At 55.6% G+C, this 17,598-nt stretch overlaps 1 protein-coding gene across 3 annotated transcripts in view; it reads left to right on the forward strand.

Moving 5' to 3' along the window:
• SPTB (spectrin beta, erythrocytic) overlaps positions 1 to 17,598 on the forward strand; it is a 135,886-nt gene that overhangs the window by 102,479 nt on the left and 15,809 nt on the right. For all 3 annotated transcript variants that reach the window (XM_045288229.1, XM_004698653.3, XM_045288230.1), the window contains 13 exons: positions 1,594 to 2,350; positions 2,690 to 2,892; positions 3,017 to 3,107; positions 4,363 to 4,509; positions 5,664 to 5,927; positions 6,322 to 6,528; positions 6,953 to 7,042; positions 11,490 to 11,768; positions 12,259 to 12,389; positions 13,415 to 13,619; positions 13,919 to 14,293; positions 16,023 to 16,267; positions 17,440 to 17,578. In XM_045288229.1, the coding sequence (XP_045144164.1) occupies positions 1,594 to 2,350; positions 2,690 to 2,892; positions 3,017 to 3,107; positions 4,363 to 4,509; positions 5,664 to 5,927; positions 6,322 to 6,528; positions 6,953 to 7,042; positions 11,490 to 11,768; positions 12,259 to 12,389; positions 13,415 to 13,619; positions 13,919 to 14,293; positions 16,023 to 16,267; positions 17,440 to 17,578 (3,133 nt within the window). The remainder of the gene's footprint in view (positions 1 to 1,593; positions 2,351 to 2,689; positions 2,893 to 3,016; positions 3,108 to 4,362; positions 4,510 to 5,663; positions 5,928 to 6,321; positions 6,529 to 6,952; positions 7,043 to 11,489; positions 11,769 to 12,258; positions 12,390 to 13,414; positions 13,620 to 13,918; positions 14,294 to 16,022; positions 16,268 to 17,439; positions 17,579 to 17,598) is intronic.

The raw sequence follows: 17,598 nt of genomic DNA on the forward strand, positions 1-17,598 counted from the left end.
CTTCCGATTTCCATCCTTCCAGCTGCCCTGCTCCTCACGTTGCCCATTGGGTCTGGCCTAGTAGACTGTTCTAAGGCACACATCCCATAGCAGTCTGTTGTTGACTATTATAAGGTGGCCTCCAGAAAGGGCTTCAGTCCCAGGTTAAAAGGTGTCATAAGTTGATGAGACGGTCTCAATCAGCCTGGCGTTTCTTATGGATTTGAGATCTGTTCTATACTTTTCTCCCATTCTACGCAGGACCTTCTATGTGTCTGGGTTAGCGCGATCAGTAGTAGCAGCTAGACTTCATCTGCCCGTAGTTCTTGTAGCTGCTGGCTAGAGGGGGCTGTCGCTGATGTGGACTAGTCCTTGAGTCTTGGTTTTCCGAGATGGTCACCCACAAGCATTAAAGGCCCCGGAAGCTGCTCACAAGGCGAGAGTGTAGAACATTCGTTATGAGCTATGCTCTGGCAGCTGACCTGCATGTCTCCTGAGAGTATGGTCCTTAGATCTTAAGCCCAGCAACTCAGACTCACAAGGTGTTTAAATATGTCTAAGAATTTTCCATAATTGTGTCCCGAATATTTCCATATACATGTGTGTCTGTGTGCCCATATGTGTGTGTGTGTGTGTGTGTGTATTTGTGGTTGTTATTAATGTTGCAGGATTGTTTATGTCATAGCATTCACTGTGGCAGTCCTTTAGTCTTGTAAGTCTCTCGGAACCCTCAGTTACCTCACTCACATTGTAGTTGTTGACTTCCCCTGCGTTGTGAACTTAACTTTCCATTCTCTAGAATTAGCACGGGTCTACGACCTCGTAAGTGGTTCTCCACCCCTTCCCCAGGTAACCACCAAACAATGCTGCCTTCTGGGTGCCAACCTGTTCTTGGCTTTTTCTAAAAGTGGCATCAGGTAATATTTGCCCTTTCATAATTGACTTTTCTCAACTCACTTGGCCTAATGTCCTCCGTCGCCATCCCCGATACAAGATGTTCCCCACTCATCGCTCTTCTTTACCATGGTGCTGGCGGTCCATCAGGGGAAAGTCCCTTCTCATTCTGTGTGCCACAGTTCCCTGACCCATCCATCCTGGATGGCCACTCGGATGTATTAGCCATTTCCACTCTTAGCTCCAACTACATCCTTTTTGTCGTCTTCTGCCTCCTCCTCCTCCCCAAGTGGTTTTTTCCAGGCCCTGGGGCACTTGTTCTGTGACTTGGGCCATTGGCCTAGTTCCCATCTGTCCTGAAGCAGTGCTAAGGCTAGTAGTGAGAGTTTTCTAGTTGCTTCCAGGATTTCAGAAAATCTGAAGAAATTGTGCGTTTCTCAGAAATCCAATCCTACACACAGGCTAACAACCCTTAGTGTTCCTTTATGTTCGGTGATCCGGACATCGTTGGTGGCCTCCTGCTGATGTAATGTGCAGCTATGTGCCTTTGGTAACATGGGATACATTCACTTCACTCACCACAGTGGGTTGGGTAGATTCTTTTTGTTGTTGGGGGGGGGCCGGGAGGGGGGTCTGTAGGGTCTGTGGGGACAGCTGGAAAGGAGTGCCCTGTTGGCCCTGGGCCCTGCACTGATAGTGGGCTGTGTCCCTGCCCTGCAGGTGGCAGGCGTTCAATACCATGGTGTTGGAGCGGCGGGAGGCAGTGGACTCCGCCCTCCGGGTGCACAACTACTGTGTGGACTGTGAGGAGACCAGCAAGTGGATCGTGGACAAGACGAAGGTAGTCGAGTCCACAAAGGACCTGGGCCGGGACCTGGCGGGCGTCATCGCCATCCAGCGGAAGTTGTCGGGCCTGGAGCGTGATGTGGCCGCCATCCAGTCCCGCGTGGGTGCCCTGGAGCGTGAGTCGCAGCGGCTGATGGAGTCTCACCCAGAGCTGAAGGAGGACATTGGCCGGAGGCAAGCCTACGTGGAGGAGCTGTGGCAGGGCCTGCAGCGAGCCCTGCAGGGCCAGGAGGCCTCCCTGGGAGAAGCCAGCCAGCTGCAGGCCTTTCTGCAGGATCTCGACGACTTCCAGGCGTGGCTGTCCTTGGCCCAGAAGGCCGTGGCCTCTGAGGACACGCCCGAGTCCCTCCCAGAGGCCGAGCAGCTCCTGCAGCAGCATGAGGCCATCAAGGAAGAGATCGACGGGCACCAGGAGAGCTACCAGCAGGTCAGAGCCTCTGGGGAGAAGGTGACTCACGGCCAGACGGACCCGGAGTACCTGCTCCTGGGACAGCGGCTGGAGGGCCTTGAGGTTGGCTGGGATGCCCTGTGCCGGATGTGGGAAAGCCGCGGCCGCTCCCTGGCCCAGTGCCTCGGCTTCCAGGAATTCCAGAAGGATGCCAAGCAGGCTGAAGCCATCCTCAGCAACCAGGTAAAGAAAGCGGCGTTCAGGTCTGGGGGGCACCGTGGGTGAGCCTCTCCAGGTGACAGACCACACTAGAAGGGGAGTCTGCAGATGTGCTGTTGGGCTCAGGGACCAGCTGGTGCTTTTCCTGGGTGTTTGCTGGCCACGGGTTTAGAGGGACAATTCTGTTCTCTTGACGTCTTTGCTCCGCATGTCCCAAACGATGGTCCTGTTTTTAGGCCAGTTAGAGGCGGGAGGAGTGGTTGGATTCGCGGGCCATAGGCTTCCAGCTTCAGAGGGCGCCTTGGGGGCACCATGCACACTGTAGTCCAGGTTCATACCTTGCGGGGCATCTTGCTCCCACAGGAATACACCCTGGCTCACCTGGAGCCCCCAGACTCCCTTGAAGCTGCAGAAGCCGGGATCCGGAAGTTTGAGGATTTCTTGGGGTCCATGGAGAACAACCGAGATAGAGTGTCGAGTCCTGTGAATTCTGGAAACAAGCTGGTGGCCGAGGGGAACCTCTACACAGACAAGATCAAGGAGAAGGTGCAGCTGATCGAGGACAGGTACTCCCCTGCTCCCAGAGCCACCGGGGGCAGAGCCCTGAGGCCAGGTTGGGCTGGTGGGTGGTACTACTTGAGGACCCCAGGCTCCGGCTCCGCACTGGTGTGAGCCCGGCTTCCCTCGCAGGCACAGGAAGAATGAGGAGAAGGCCCAGGAGGCCTCAGTGCTTCTGAGAGACAACCTGGAGCTGCAGAACTTCCTTCAGAACTGCCAGGAGGTGAGGCTCCCGCAAGGCCATGGCCACCTTTCAGAGCAGAATGCCTGAGGGGTGGCAGAGGGAAGCTTGTAGGTTCTGGTGTTGTTGTTTTTTGTGTGTGTGTGTGTGTGTGTGTGTGACTCTGTGTGGGGTACTCTGGGCACTTCACAGCTCTTCTACAATCGTGCTCCACAACTCTTTTAGTTTCCTCTCCCCACGTTTCAATGGCCATCCTTTCATTTGCCATGTCTAGGGCAGGCTTCTCCAGGAGGGGTCAGCGGGCTCTCTCCATAAGATCCACCTATGATCTGGCCAAGGCCAGCCTCCTAGGTGGGGACTTGGGCGGACACACAGCGCCCTGCCCTTAGAAGGGACCCTGCTCTTGGCTTAAAGCTCTGCTGGCACCCTCTTGAAATACCAAGTGATTTTGAACATTTGCACTTTGTATTGGGCCCTGTAAGTCCCGTCGTGAGTCTCGGTTAAATGGTGATTTCCGGGCTCTCTTTAGGCTCAGCTGCATCAGAACCGTAAAGGCTGGGTAAGAGACAGGAGCACTGTAAACAAGACCCCTGGTTGCAGGAGAACTGCTGGCATAGACAGTGCTTGCTCGGTCCAGGGCCGGTGAGGCAGGGAAGGCCTGCCACCTGGTTCCCAGGCCCCTCCACTGGCAGTACTTCCTGCGTGCAACACTCCTCTTCCCACCCCTTTCCTCTCAGCCCAAATAACTGTTTCCCTCCACGTCTGCCGTCAGCACAAACCAGGCGGGGTGCAGTACCAGGACATCTTGGAAGCATTAGCCGCTCCTCACAATTCTTTCCCTCCCTGTTAGTTAAACGCTCTACCCTCGGCTTCTTCTTCAGACGACATTCTCGCTGTATTTGCTAATAACATCTCGCCCTCCTGCCAAAGAATGGATCTGTTTACCCACCCAGGAAACACTCATTGAGTTCGTGCGATATGCCAGGCCCTGTCCCAGGTCCTGGAATCCGGAGAGAAGTCTACACTATCCCTTGTCTCACACGACACATACACACACCCTCTCTCTCTCTCTCTCTCTCTCAAGTGGGGGGCAGACAGACCGATGGGTCACACTCCCTGTGGTGAGAGGTAAGGGACCCAAGTTGGGGCTACTCACTCTTGTGCTCAGTCTCCCCCCCAGCTCACTAAGTCGAGAGGCCTTCTCCTTTGGCCACGAGGGGTGGACAGCAGGTCTTGCCCTGAGTCTCTGGCCAAGGAGACTCCCTTGTGAGCAATTGGACTCCCTTCTGCTCCACAGCTCACTCTCTGGATCAATGACAAGCTGCTGGCCTCTCAGGATGTGTCCTACGATGAAGCCCGGAACCTTCACAACAAATGGCTAAAGCACCAGGCCTTTGTGGCCGAGTTGGCTTCCCACCAAGGGTGGCTAGAGAACGTGGATGCAGTAAGTAAAGCTCGTGCGGGTGGGCTCTTTGCTCCAGCATGCCCGCCTGAAGTGGGCTTCACTCATCCTGAAGCCCACCAGAGAGTAGAGAATGCCTCCTGATGGAGCTAGTCTGGCTCAGCCAGCTCTCATGAGGTGAGACAGGGCAGGACGTGTGTCTGGGGATAGTCTAAGAGACGGACGACACCTTAGCTGGAGCATCGGGCTGCCGAGACGACGTTTATCTCAGTTTGCTTCCTCACCAGGTCCTTGTCATTGTCCTGTCCCGGGGCAGGAGAACATGGGAGAGTCCTGCAGAGACTCTCCCGGTCTAGATGGACAGAACCACCAGAGAATGGTCCAAAGTACCCTCACAGATTTAGGAGCTAAGGACACCCTGCCCTCTTAAGGACCCTTTCCCAGTGGCTGGAGTTAGCCTCGGCTATCGTGCACCCGGGCTTCTCTGCCGGTGCTTATCGGGGAGCAGCAGGCCATCAGAGGCCATGTGGTTAAAGGTGCAGGTTCTTGAGCCAGACTGTCTGGCCCCTGCTCTCTCGGTGCCTCTGTTTCTTACAGTGGGTGGTAACAATAGTCCCTACCTGCCAGTGTTGTACACATTAGATATTTTTAAGATGTATAAAGCACTTAGGATAGTACTTGGCCATTATCAGGTACCCAATAATTTGTGCCTATTGGGATTTGCCTATCTGTAGCACTCCTCATATCCCATTTGACGTACCCACAAAAGAAGCACTTTCACAGGTGAAAAACCAAGTAAGGGACCCTCCCAGCTCCCTACAGCTTGGCCCACAGCTGGTGGGCAGTCGAGCAAGAGATCAGAGCTGGTGGGCTCTTCTCTGGTCCTTTGTCAGTATCCGTGACAGCGGTCTGCCAGCTCCTTCCACGGCTGACTCCCCAAATCACTTACCCCAAGCACAGCTTTCCCTGCTCGCCCTCCCACTGCACATAACTCCACCAGGTGGGTGAGGGGGCATGGGGACTTTGACAGAGCTTCCCCTGAGTTCTCTGTGAGCTTGGGGTCTTTCAACCAAACCTTGCCCAAGTTTTAGCAGATTCTTCCTGCCTCACTGACCTCCCCTTGCAAACACCTGATGCAGAACTGGCCCGGGCCACCCTGGCACCCAGAGGGTGAACTCTCCTCCTTGTCCGCACAGGAAGGAAAGCAGCTGATGGAAGAGAAGCCCCAGTTTTCAGCCACCGTGTCCCAGAGGCTGGAAGCCTTGCACCGGCTCTGGGATGAGCTGCAGGCCACCACCCAGGAGAAAGCCCACCAGCTCTCTGCGGCCCGGAGCTCCGACCTGCGCGCACAGACTCACGCCGACCTTAACAAATGGATTAGCGCCATGGAGGACCAACTGCGGTCGGATGACCTGGGCAAGGACCTGACCAGCGTCAACCGCATGTTGGCAAAACTGAAGGCATGTGAGCGGGCTGCAGCCTCCGAGGGGTAGAGCTAGACGGGGTCTTGGGGAGAAAATCCACAACTTAACAGTAAGTCCTACTTCTCTTCCTCTTACGGTCTTGCTTTTGATTTCATGCAAAAATAGCACTTTGCTGCTAACCCAGCCCCAGCCCCTGGACAATGGGTCAGACAGGAGTCCTAAGTAGGTGACCCTTGGCTGCAGGAGACATGCAGGGCAGGCACCAGACAAGGGGGTGATGCTGACTGTGGGCATCGAGGGACCTTGCCGGAGGAAGCTGAGCTCAAGCTGGCCCTTAGAGGGTGGTTGGACCCAGGAAGTGTCTCCAGGGAAGGGTTGGGTCAGCCCAGGTGCCAGGGCTGGTGCTGACACCGTCCCTCCTGTGTCCCAGAGAGTGGAGGACCAAGTGAATGTGCGGAAGGAGGAGCTGGGGGAGCTGTTTGCCCAGGTGCCCTCGCTGGGAGCGGAGGCAGGGGACACAGACGTGAGCATCGAGAAGCGGTTCCTGGACCTCCTGGAGCCCCTGGGGAGGAGGAAGAAGCAGCTGGAAGCGTCTAAAGCCAAGCTGCAGATCAGCCGGGACTTGGAGGACGAGACGGTGCGTGGGCAGCAGCCTCCCTCAGCCCCCACAGCTGAGCAGGCAGCTGCGGTCAGGGGTGGCCAGCGACGACCCAAAGTAATGATGGCAGACAACGTCTGGTCATCTCACTCCCTTCCTGCTGCGTTGTTGTGATATTGACCCTCAACATAAGAGTAAAGCCTGTGCTTTTTCAGCCAGTTAATCACTGGACAGCACTGATGGCGAAGAGCTCGGCTTGGGGGCCAGGCAGGCATGGGTTTGAGACCGAGCTCCTTTACCTTGTGTGTGACCAGGACTGAGCTATTTGAAATCACAGGCAAAATACTCAAACAGCCCCACCTGTGACGTGTGGGCAAAGCCCTGATGGGCTGTGGGGAGAACCCAGGGGCCACCTTGGGAAGGAGGGCCCACTAGCCGTCACCCTGCCTTCTCATCTCTGCAGCTCTGGGTGGAGGAGCGGCTGCCTCTGGCCCAGTCGGCCGACTATGGCATCAACCTGCAAACAGTGCAGCTGTTCATGAAGAAGAACCAGGTGAGTCCCTTCCTGCCCCTCTGCTGGCCCGGACTTGTGGAAGGCCAGTGCCACCAGATGTCTCCCCAGGGGCCGGCTCCTCTGGGTCACCTTGGGCCCCCACACTGGCTATGGAACCTCACAGCAGGGCTTGCAGGCTTTGGTGATAGCAGGGAGGGTGCTCAGAGGGTCATGGAGGAGGGAGGGGCCTGTCAGATGCTGCAGAGCCAGGTTTGGGAAAGGCCTGGGAGGCCCACTTGGGCTGAATGTGCTGTCACAGTCTGAGGTCACTGGCTTCTCTCCCTCAACATGGCCCTGCCACTCTTGTCGGGCTGAGCTTGGCCCGCCGGGTGCCCCATTTCTCTGGTCATGTGAGGATCTCTGAGGAAGCCATTGAAGCTTGGACTTGGACGCCGTGGAGCAGATGTTCTCTGCCACTCAGCAATCTCAGGCCTGTCTGGGAGCGCCAAGGCCTTGCTCTGAATCCAGGAAAGGAACACACGCGAGCACTTCTTCCTGTGACGGGACAGCAGGGGCCCCCCATCCCCCAAGCAGGCAAGCTGCGAGGGGTTGCAGAACCTCCGTGCCCAACCAGGGGCTGCCAGGGGCTGCTCTCTGGAGCTGAGCCCCTCCTCTTTCCTGGTCTGCTTTCTGGGACCAGAAATGGAGACAGCCTCAGTCATGAGCAAGGAGATTTGGGGGCCTGGGCCCCGGAGGAGAGCAGTGTACTCGAGTACCAGTTGGTTGTGCAGCTCCTGGGAACAGAAGGTCACAGCAGACATCCCTCCCCTCCCTCCCTGACACCTGCTCACAAAGCTCTGAGCCCAGAAAAGGGCCTGACTTTGTTCAAAGGGACTTACAGTCTGCTCAGACCCTTTGCTTTCCGTTGGCATGATCGAGATCAATGGCACAATGTATCAGACTTGTGCTAGACGCTGATAGACGTGGGGTTTCTGTTAAGGCCACAACCTTCAGGTAAAGGAAGAAGCCACATAGAAGATCGCATCCTTGCAGCCTCAGTTTCCCCCAAGGTAAATGAGTCACACGGATCTTTCCAACACTAGACTTTGACTCTGTCTGGCTTCATACATGTTATTGCCAAAGGGTCGGCAACTTCTCTGCCTGCCGGTGGGTCTTTCACAGGAATAGGGCAAGACAACCATGGAGGGGAGTCCCGTAGCCAACAGGGAAAGGTAGTCTCAGGAGAATGAGGCTCCCCTACTCAAGACTGAAAGCCCACTCCAGAGAAGCTGGCTGCAGCATAAGTCAGCTGACAACATTTGCACACATAAAACTCCCTCTTGCCTTTATTCTGGAACTGTAGTGTGCATCACACCCAGCAGAGGACTTGCTAAAACACGATGGACTGCGTGCCATCTGAGATCTACTGAGCCGTGGTGGTGCCTAACTTGTGTTTCTAATAAGAGCCAAGGTAGTGCTGCTGCTGATGCTGAGTGGGGACCACACTTAGAGATCCTTGCTCTAATGGATCTCTTTGGGAATTGCAATCAAATCTGGCAAGGCAGGCACCATAGCCATGGCTAGTAATGCTGGCTGCACTTTAGAATCACCTGAGAACTTTCAGACATACTAATGCACAAGTCCCACCTCTGATCAGTCAATTTAGGATCTTGGGGTGGGGCCCTGTGTGTGTGTGTGTGTGTTTGTGTGTGTGTGTGTGCTTGCTTGAAAGATTCACAAATTATTCAATGTGCCACCAGGGCTAAGAACTCATTTCCTGCTTGATCTGGCCCCTGCTTACCACTGAATCTCATGTTCAATCACTTCCCCCTACTTCACGGGATTCCAGTGGTCCTTACCCTCAGGCTACTTTCTACACCAGGGCCTTTGCTCCTGCTCCCCACTCCTGCTGGAGACACTCATCCCCAGATCTCTGTGTGGCTGCCTCCCTCCATCACTCATGTTCAGGTGTCACTCCCCCGCCCCAACCTCCCAAGAAACACTGGGCTCTAGGTAAAGTAGCTAACACTGCACCTGGGCAGGCATTCTCCATCCCATCGTGTTTTCCTGATAGCACTTCTTAGCTGCATTCCTGAACCTGCTAGTCATCTTCTGTTTCCTCGGCAGGAGTGTACGTACACTTCTTAAGGGCAGGGCTTTTTTTTGGCTTGTTTCCATATTGTTCCCAGTGTCCGGAACAGGGTCTGGCACATAGAAAGGAACTTGGTTTTTAAAAAAAAATTTTTTTTTGAATGAGCCTTGACTTCAAAGTAAGCACATGTCATAAGAGGCTAGAAGATCCAGCCTTAGAGAAGAGAGCAAGAAGCACAGGTTTAAGGTTCACTGCAGAAGTCTTAAGATCACAGGGATGGTACGAGGCAGATAGAGGTGATGGCATGGGCGGAGGCCACAGAAAATCGTCAAAATCAAGGTGCAGAGCAGAAAGTTTTTAAAGTGTATCCCAGCAGGTTGGGTGACTTGTGGAGAGCCCTGGTAGTTTAGTAATGCACTGGGCTGCTAGCTGCCAGGTCAGCAGTTCGAACCCACCAGTGGCTCTGAGGGAGAAAAACAGGGCTTTCTACTCCCATAAAGAGTTACAGCCTTAGAAATTCACAGGGGACAGGTCTATCCTGTCCTACAGGGTCGCTATGAGTTAGGATGCAACTTGATGGCAGGGAGTTGGTCTTTTTTTTTATAAGGGGATAACATGTTGGGCTGCTAATCTGTGAGGTCAGCAATTCAAAACCACCAGCCACATGAGAAAGTTTGTGCTGTCTTCTCCCATAAAGATGTTGTGCTAGTCCAGGTAGACCAGAGAAACAAATCCATGGACACTCATGTGTGTAAAAGAAAGAGTTTTATATAAAGGATAATTGTACATTAAGAATGCAGCCCCACCCAGTCCAGTCCAAGCCCATAAGTCCGATATCAGCCCGTGTGTCCGATACCAATCTGTAAAGTCCTCTTCAGACTCACGAAACACATGCAGTGATGCCAAATGCAGAACGATCACAGGCCAGTGAGTAGAAAGTCTTTGGATCCAATGGTGTTGTAAGCATCTCAGCGCTAGCAGGAGCCTACATGTGGCTTCTCCAGTTCCCAGGGCACGGGATCTATCAGCGGAGTGCCATGTGTCTTGTCAGTAGAGCATCTCAAGGAGTGAGTCATCAGTAGAAAGTCTCCAAGGGAGTGAGCAGAGAGAAAGGTGTCTCCTGTCTCTAAGGAGGAAAGACAGCAGTTCCCAGAATTCTCAAGAGAAGGCCATGCCCACATAGAGGCCTCATTGGCTATCTCCGGATTGACAGGCTAGCCTCCACCCCTTCACTCGTAATCCTCTCAAATTGACACTACAGTTACGTTATGTAACTACCACAGATGTACAGCCTTGGAAACCCCTAGGGCCAGTGTGAGTCTGAATCAGTCTAACAACAATGGGTTTAGGTGTTTTGGAGAAGTGCTAGTACAGGGCCTGTGGCACAGTGGTTTACCTATGGGACTACTAACTGCATAGCAGTTCGAACCCACTAGCCACTCTGAAGGAGAAAGATGAGGCTTTCTACTTCCAGAAACCCAATGGGGCAGTTCTATGCTATCCTAGGGTTGCTATGTGTCAAGTTGACTTGCAGGCAGTGGGTTGAGTTTGGGTTCTAAGTGCTGGCCAGGAGCCCTGCCGGCACAAGACCGAGCCTGGGCTGGCTAACCTCAAGGTTGGTGATTCGAACCCACCAGGAGAAAGATGAGGCTGTGTGCCCTTGCAAAGACTTAATCACAGGAACCCCTCTATGTAGGGTCGCTGTGAGTCCGAGCCGATGGCAGGGTGAGTGATCAGCACTGCAGCCACTGCCCTCCCAGGTGCACTGCCCTGGCCCTGCCCAACAGCTGGGTCTGACCCCACGGAGAAGCTAGAGGAAGGAGGACGTGGGGCTGGGGCAGCCCAGGGCCTCTGGAGCTGGAACAGAGCAGCACTTGTGGCAGGGCCTCCCAAAGAGGGGCCCGCCCCACCTCACGTGGGAAGGAATTGTCATTGGTGGGCCACAGGCACACAGAGCAAACACTGTGAGGGGTAAGAAATAGAAATGGAGAAAACTCACCAGGACTCTGAGCACGGGCCGTTGTCTGCTGTGCCTGCAGATGAAGTACAAGCTGCTAAACTAAGCTTCCCTCCCCCAGCCTTTTATGTTCCTTTCCCCTCGAGTGTACACAAGTCATGGTGGAGGAGGAGGTGCACAGGCTCTGGAAGTGGGTGGAGTTATGTGCAGGTGCCCCACCCCAAGGCACGCACAGCTTTACACCCACAAGTAGCTTAGCAGCTGTATGCACTTGTTGTGTCGGTGTTGGGCCAGGTGAAGGTTACAGCAGATGAGGCCTGTGAAGTGCTTCACCTGGCGCCTGGCCTTCTCTGGTCTTGCTTCCGTGAGGGGAGGGGGTGGGAAGCTCATGCCAGTGGGGTCAGTGCGTGGTTAGACCTTGTCCCTGAGCGCTCCCCACCCCGCCCTTCTGGCTGCAGACGCTACAAAATGAGATCCTGGGCCACGCCCCACGGATCGAGACCGTGCTGCAGCGAGGGCACCAGCTGGTGGAGGCCGCCGAGGTGGACTGGAGGGACATTGAGGAGCGCCTGGGGCACCTGCAGAGTTCATGGGACACGCTGCGGGAGGCGGCGGCCGGGCGGCTGCAGCGCCTGCGAGATGCCAACGAGGCCCAGCAGTACTACCTGGACGCGGGCGAGGCCGAGGCCTGGATCAGCGAGCAGGAGCTCTATGTCATCTCCGATGAGACGCCCAAGGTCTGTGGGGGAGCCAGCTGCGGGAGTGGGGCTTGAACACTGGGGGAGGGGCGTGGAGGGGAGCTCCCAAAGTCTCCCAGCTCCCCCTTGGACAGCCTTGGAGAGAACAGGACCCCATCCCTACCCCATGCATATACAGTACTGTACTGCAGTCAGGCGCTCCATAGGCCAGCTCAGACGAGCTTTAACCCAAGGGCCCATCTCTTTTTCATGCAGTGGCGTCTATGTGAGTGTACAGTTGGGGAGGGGGCAAGGGGTATGGGTCCCTGAAAGCTGGAATACCATAGCAAGCAATCTTGAGGCAGGAAGGGTGGGCGTCAGAGGGGAGGGGACTGCCACCCGTGGACAGAAGGTACAGGCAGGGCTGGGATGAGAAGCAGCAGGAAGGGAACCTGCCCTAGTCCTCCACGGGGAACCCCCAGCCTGGCTCTTCTCCCCACCGTGGGGATCCCAGGTCAGGCTGAGCTGAAACCTGCCTGCTGCCTCCTAGGACGAAGAGGGTGCCATCGTGATGCTGAAGCGGCATTTGCGGCAGCAGCGCACCGTGGAGGAGTATGGGAGGAATATCCAGCAGCTGGCCAGCCGGGCCCAGAGCCTGCTGTCCGCAGGCCATCCTGAGGGGTGCGTGTCACCAATCAATGTCCATTCAGGTCAAAGTGGGGGAAATGGAAACTTTTTTTTTTTAATGGAAAGGATTGAGAAAATCACTTTGCAGACTGTTGAAGGGCGTGGCCCCACCCGATGCCTTTCACAGCGAGCAGGCCAATGCAGGGTTTGCTGCAACAATATCAGAGATTGGGAGCGTCAAGCTACCCTCTTGGTTAACTCAGAATCGAGTCTCCTGAAGAAGGGTGTGCTCAGAGATGCTGACAACGGATTTCACCTTACTTCGTGCCAGCCTGAGGGCTCTTTGGGAGGCAACGTGCCTCCACGGAACCGTTCCAGGGCAGACAGCACGATGAGGTGGAAAGTACAGCCAGCTGGACTTTGCAGCTGATTTCAGGCAGTCTCCCAGTCACACCCCTGCTCTCAGCTGCCATTAGGGATCCACAGCTGTGCGTACTCAGCCAAAAACATCCCAAACCCACGGCCTTCGAGTTGATTCTCAACTCACAGAGACCCCAGATGGGGTTTTCAGGGCTGTCAATCTTTACGGGAGCAGACAGCCTCACTTTTCTGCCACAGAGTGACTAGCAGGTTTGAACCACTGACCCTGAGGTTAGCAGTCCAGTGCTTACCCAACAGTGCCACCAGGGCCACCCTGTGCATCTCCCAAAGAGCCATATCAGGACTGAGCCCCTGGCACCGCTCTCCTTTCCTTGGGAGCTAGCAGGGCCCTGCTTCCAGAGCCGTGTTCCCAGCGCTGCTCTCTCAGCCTCTTGGGAAGAACACTAAGCAGCTCATGTGTCTCCATGGGCTTCTCAGTGTGAGGGCACTTCTGTCCTCCCCTTAGCAGAAGGAAGTTCACCGGCCCTCTCTCCCCACAGCCTCCCCTCTTCCCCAGGGACCACCACTCCTATTTCTCCTGAGCTTCACGCTCCACCTGTCTGGCTGCAGGCTCAGAAGCTGGGCGTGCTGGGACCCTGAGCGCTCTGACTGGCGTCTGCACCCCGTTGCTGAGGGCCTTCTCTTGGTTTGAATGCCAGGGAACAAATCATCCGGCTGCAGGGGCAGGTGGACAAGCAGTATGCGGGGCTGAAGGATGTGGCGGAGGAGCGGAAGCGGAAGCTGGAGAACATGTACCACCTGTTCCAGCTGAAGAGGGAGGCGGACGACCTGGAGCAGTGGATCTCGGAGAAGGAGCTCGTCGCGTCCTCCCCAGAAATGGGGCAGGACTTTGACCATGTCACGGTGAGTCGGGTCCTTCCTCCCTCTGAGGCAGCGCATCGCCTCCCACACGGCACCAAGGGTTAAGTGTTTGAGGACTTGCCGCAAGGCCACGGTCTTAACCACCTCGTGGGATGCGCTTCATCCACTCCATACCCACGGGCTCACACCCATCACTGCAGTAGAGACAAGCCAGCCTCTGCCCCAGACCCACACAATATGCCCCCTGGGAAAGTCTGCAGCCATCGTGGGGAGGTTGGAGGGGGCGGGCAGCCCCACTCCTCGACTCTGGTAACCGCCTGTCTCACGACTCCCCCGTCCAGCTGCTTCGAGACAAGTTCCGGGACTTCGCCCGAGAGACTGGGGCGATCGGGCAGGAGCGGGTGGACAACGTGAACGCCGTCATCGAGCAGCTCATCGACATGGGCCACGGCGAGGCGGCCACCATCGCCGAGTGGAAGGACGGGCTAAATGAGATGTGGGCGGACCTGCTGGAACTCATCGACACGCGCATGCAGCTGCTGGCCGCCTCCTATGACCTACACCGGTACTTCTACACGGGCACCGAGATCCTGGGCCTCATCGACGAGAAGCACCGGGAGCTGCCTGAGGATGTGGGGCTGGACGCCAGCACCGCCGAGTCCTTCCACCGGGTGCACACCGCCTTCGAACGGGAGCTCCACCTCCTGGGTGTGCAGGTCCTGTCCCCACTGCTTCCCCACGGCCATCTCACCCAGGGCGCCCATGGGGTGAGGGGGTGGGGCGCGGAGAGCAGTGCCTAAGACAGGTTTGGCCACCAGGGTCTCAACCTCAGGATTCTGGCTCTGGAGCCAGTTTCCCGGTTCCAAGCCTTTCCCCTCTCTAGTGGGCGCCCAGAGGAGCCCACCACCCCAGAGAGGCACCTCCTGAGGATAGCCAGGCAGGGAGCAGAGATGCTAGCTCCAGAAGCAGTTCCTCAAACTGAATCCTCACAAAAACCCAACGTGTATAATACGCCCAAATTCCATTTATCTCATTGTACATTATTAGCTAACACATATTGGCGGGGGGGCTCAAAAAACTTGTGGAACAATTCCACTGGTTTTTCATTTCATTTTCCCATGAACTTTTGGAAGTCCCTTGAATAGCACTTTTCTGGTGCCAGGCGCACATGTCCTAAGTCACCGAGCGCTCCTAGGTGGGTGCTGCTTGGATCTATACTTGGCAGAGGAGGAAAGTGAGCCAGAGGGAGGTGATCCCCAACACCATCACCACACGGTGGAGTCAGATTTACACCCTGGTTGTCTTGCTGTATAGACTCCATACAGACTGAATCACCTGGCTAGTTGCCTTTCACATCAAAGCTAGATCCCCTACTCAGATCCCCTCCCCTGTCACTAGCGGGCCCCCTGAAGCACCAGTACAAATCCCCCAGGGACCCAGGTGTGCAAGAAACGCATGGGTGAGGGGCCCAGCTGCCAGAAGCTGGCTGGGCTATATGTAGGAGGGACAGGCGAGCCAGGGTTCGGAAATCAGCCACCAATGAGGGTAGGCCCCTGGTCTACCCAGAAGGGGGACATCCTGGGAATGTTTCCTGCAGCTAGAGGTGGGTGCCAGCATGGAGGCTGTTGTGCTCTGGGCAGGTGGAAAGGGGTAGCGCTTGGTGTAAGGTAGGGCAGCGGTGCCTGAGACCTCCCACCACTGTTTCCACCTCAGGAGTCTGGCTCAGAGTGGGGTTTCATGGCCCCTGGTGCCGGGACAAATAGGAGTTTGCCCCACGCCTTTCTGGGTGAAAGGAGCCCTGGAGCTGCTGTAGGATACTCACTGGGCTGCTAACCACAAGGTCAGCGGTTCAAACCACCAGTTATTCCATGAAAGAGAGACGAGGCTGTCTGCTCCCATATAGACTTACAGCCTCGGAAGTCCTACACAAGGTCACCACAAGTCGAATCGACTTGGTGGCAGTGGGTCTTGGGCTTTCTTGGAGAGGTGACCTGCACGGTGGTCCAGAACTTGAACTCTGGAGCATAGCCACGTCCAGCTGTACCCCTGCCCAAGAGTGAGCGACCTTGGTTGGGCAAAGCAATGCTGCCACCTAACACCTCATTTTCCTTATCTGAGAACCAGAGGTCCTAACAACGTCTCATGGCATTGTAATCACTGTCAAGAGTCCAGGATGACTGGCACGTAGTTAGTTACTCTTGTTATTATCCCAACCAAGATCACAGGGTCTAGAGCCCCTCTTCCACGTCCTCATCAAAGCTCAAAGACCACCTTGAGTAGGTAAGGCTGTCAAGACAAGGAGCTGCGTTCCCCCCACCCCACCACTTTCCTCAGAGCTCTGGCCACTCCTTCAACCATGCCCCCAACTGCATGGCCAAGAGGAGACATGCTCTGGCCAGTCCCGTCTCTGTCCGGAGAACAATGTCCAGTTTTACCCAATCACAGGTACAGCAGTTCCAGGACGTGGCCACCCGTCTGCAGACGGCGTACGCCGGGGAGAAAGCCGACGCCATCCAGAACAAGGAGCAGGAGGTGTCTACTGCGTGGCAGGCACTGCTGGACGCCTGTGCTGGTCGCCGCACCCAGCTGGTGGACACAGCCGACAAATTCCGCTTCTTCAGCATGGTTCGCGACCTCCTCTCCTGGATGGAGAGCATCATCCGACAGATTGAGACGCAGGAACGGCCCAGGTGAGAGGATGGCCCTGGAACACGCAGGCTGGGGCACCTGCCTGGAGGGACACTGAGGCCTGAGGACTTCCCCCAGGCTTCTCCTGGAAGAAGCTTGGAAATTTCCATAGTGAGAAGAGTCCAAAGTGGGGTGAGAAGGGCATGCATCTGCCGTTCAGAGTCCACAATGAGGTCACTGGCCACTGGTGTCTGTGACAACAGTGACTCATACATCCAAGACTGACTATCCGTCCCTAGCAGTAAGGGGTAGGGAACCATCCCTCCCACCCAAACTCAAGAAGACCAGATCCATGGGAAGTGGGTTAGGGAGAGAACCAGCGGGGTCCGAGCTGTCTCCACTGTGATTCCCAGTTCCATATGTGTCACTTAGCGATTATCACGGCCCCTCCTCATCCCTCTGCCCTTCCTGATCGTCAGACATTTAAATGTGCCTCACTGAGCACAGTTCTGACACACACATGGGGATGCCAGGGTCAACTTGATGACAATTGGTTGGTCTTTATCTACTCTATATATGCACACGCACACACGGGTATGTATGCACATTTATTTGTTTAAAACAAACCTACTGCCGTTGAGTCTGTTCCAGCTCAGTGGCCCCATAGGACCCAATAGAACTGCCCCCTTGGGGGCTTCCTCCTGCAGATTATCCTAGATATATGTCTGTTGAGAAGTGTATAGGTCAGACTATCCACTTCGGCCACTGGTTTGGAGTATACATGCACGGAGCTGTGCGACCATCCACACAGTCCGAGTTGCAATGGTTTTCTTCACCTCAGAGAGAATCCCCGCCCCATGAGCAGCCCTCATTCCCTCCTCCCTGGCCTCAGGGGATTTCCTGTTCTGGACAGTACCCATCCCCGGAGCCATGCGATGTGACATCTTGTCTCTTTCACATGGCATGATACTTCCCAGGTTCATCATGCTGTGGCATGAATCAAAAGCCCATTCCATCTTTATCACCAAATAATGTCCCCAGCCTTCTTTTGAGGGACCCTGTTCCCCTAGGCTGGGTGGCAGAGAGCTTTCTGATGGCAAGGGAGGGTCCAGGCCCCGGAGGCAGGTGACAGGTGGGAAATGGCCGGTGGCCCCTAATGATCAAGACAGCCTCTGACAGGCCCAAGTGGCCCTGACCCAGTCTTCATCTTCCCCACCCCGTCCTCCTGCCCCAGGGACGTCTCTTCTGTGGAACTGCTCATGAAGTACCACCAGGGAATCCAAGCCGAGATTGAGACCCGGAGCAAGAACTTCAGCGCCTGCCTGGAACTCGGCGAGTCCCTGCTACAGCGGCAACACCAGGCCTCCGACCAGGTGCCTCCAACAACGATGTG

This window comes from Echinops telfairi, unplaced genomic scaffold (genome assembly GCF_000313985.2).
Source record: "Echinops telfairi isolate 266 unplaced genomic scaffold, ASM31398v2 ScPeMD7_18;HRSCAF=68, whole genome shotgun sequence".
NCBI classification, from domain to species: Eukaryota; Metazoa; Chordata; class Mammalia; order Afrosoricida; family Tenrecidae; genus Echinops; species Echinops telfairi.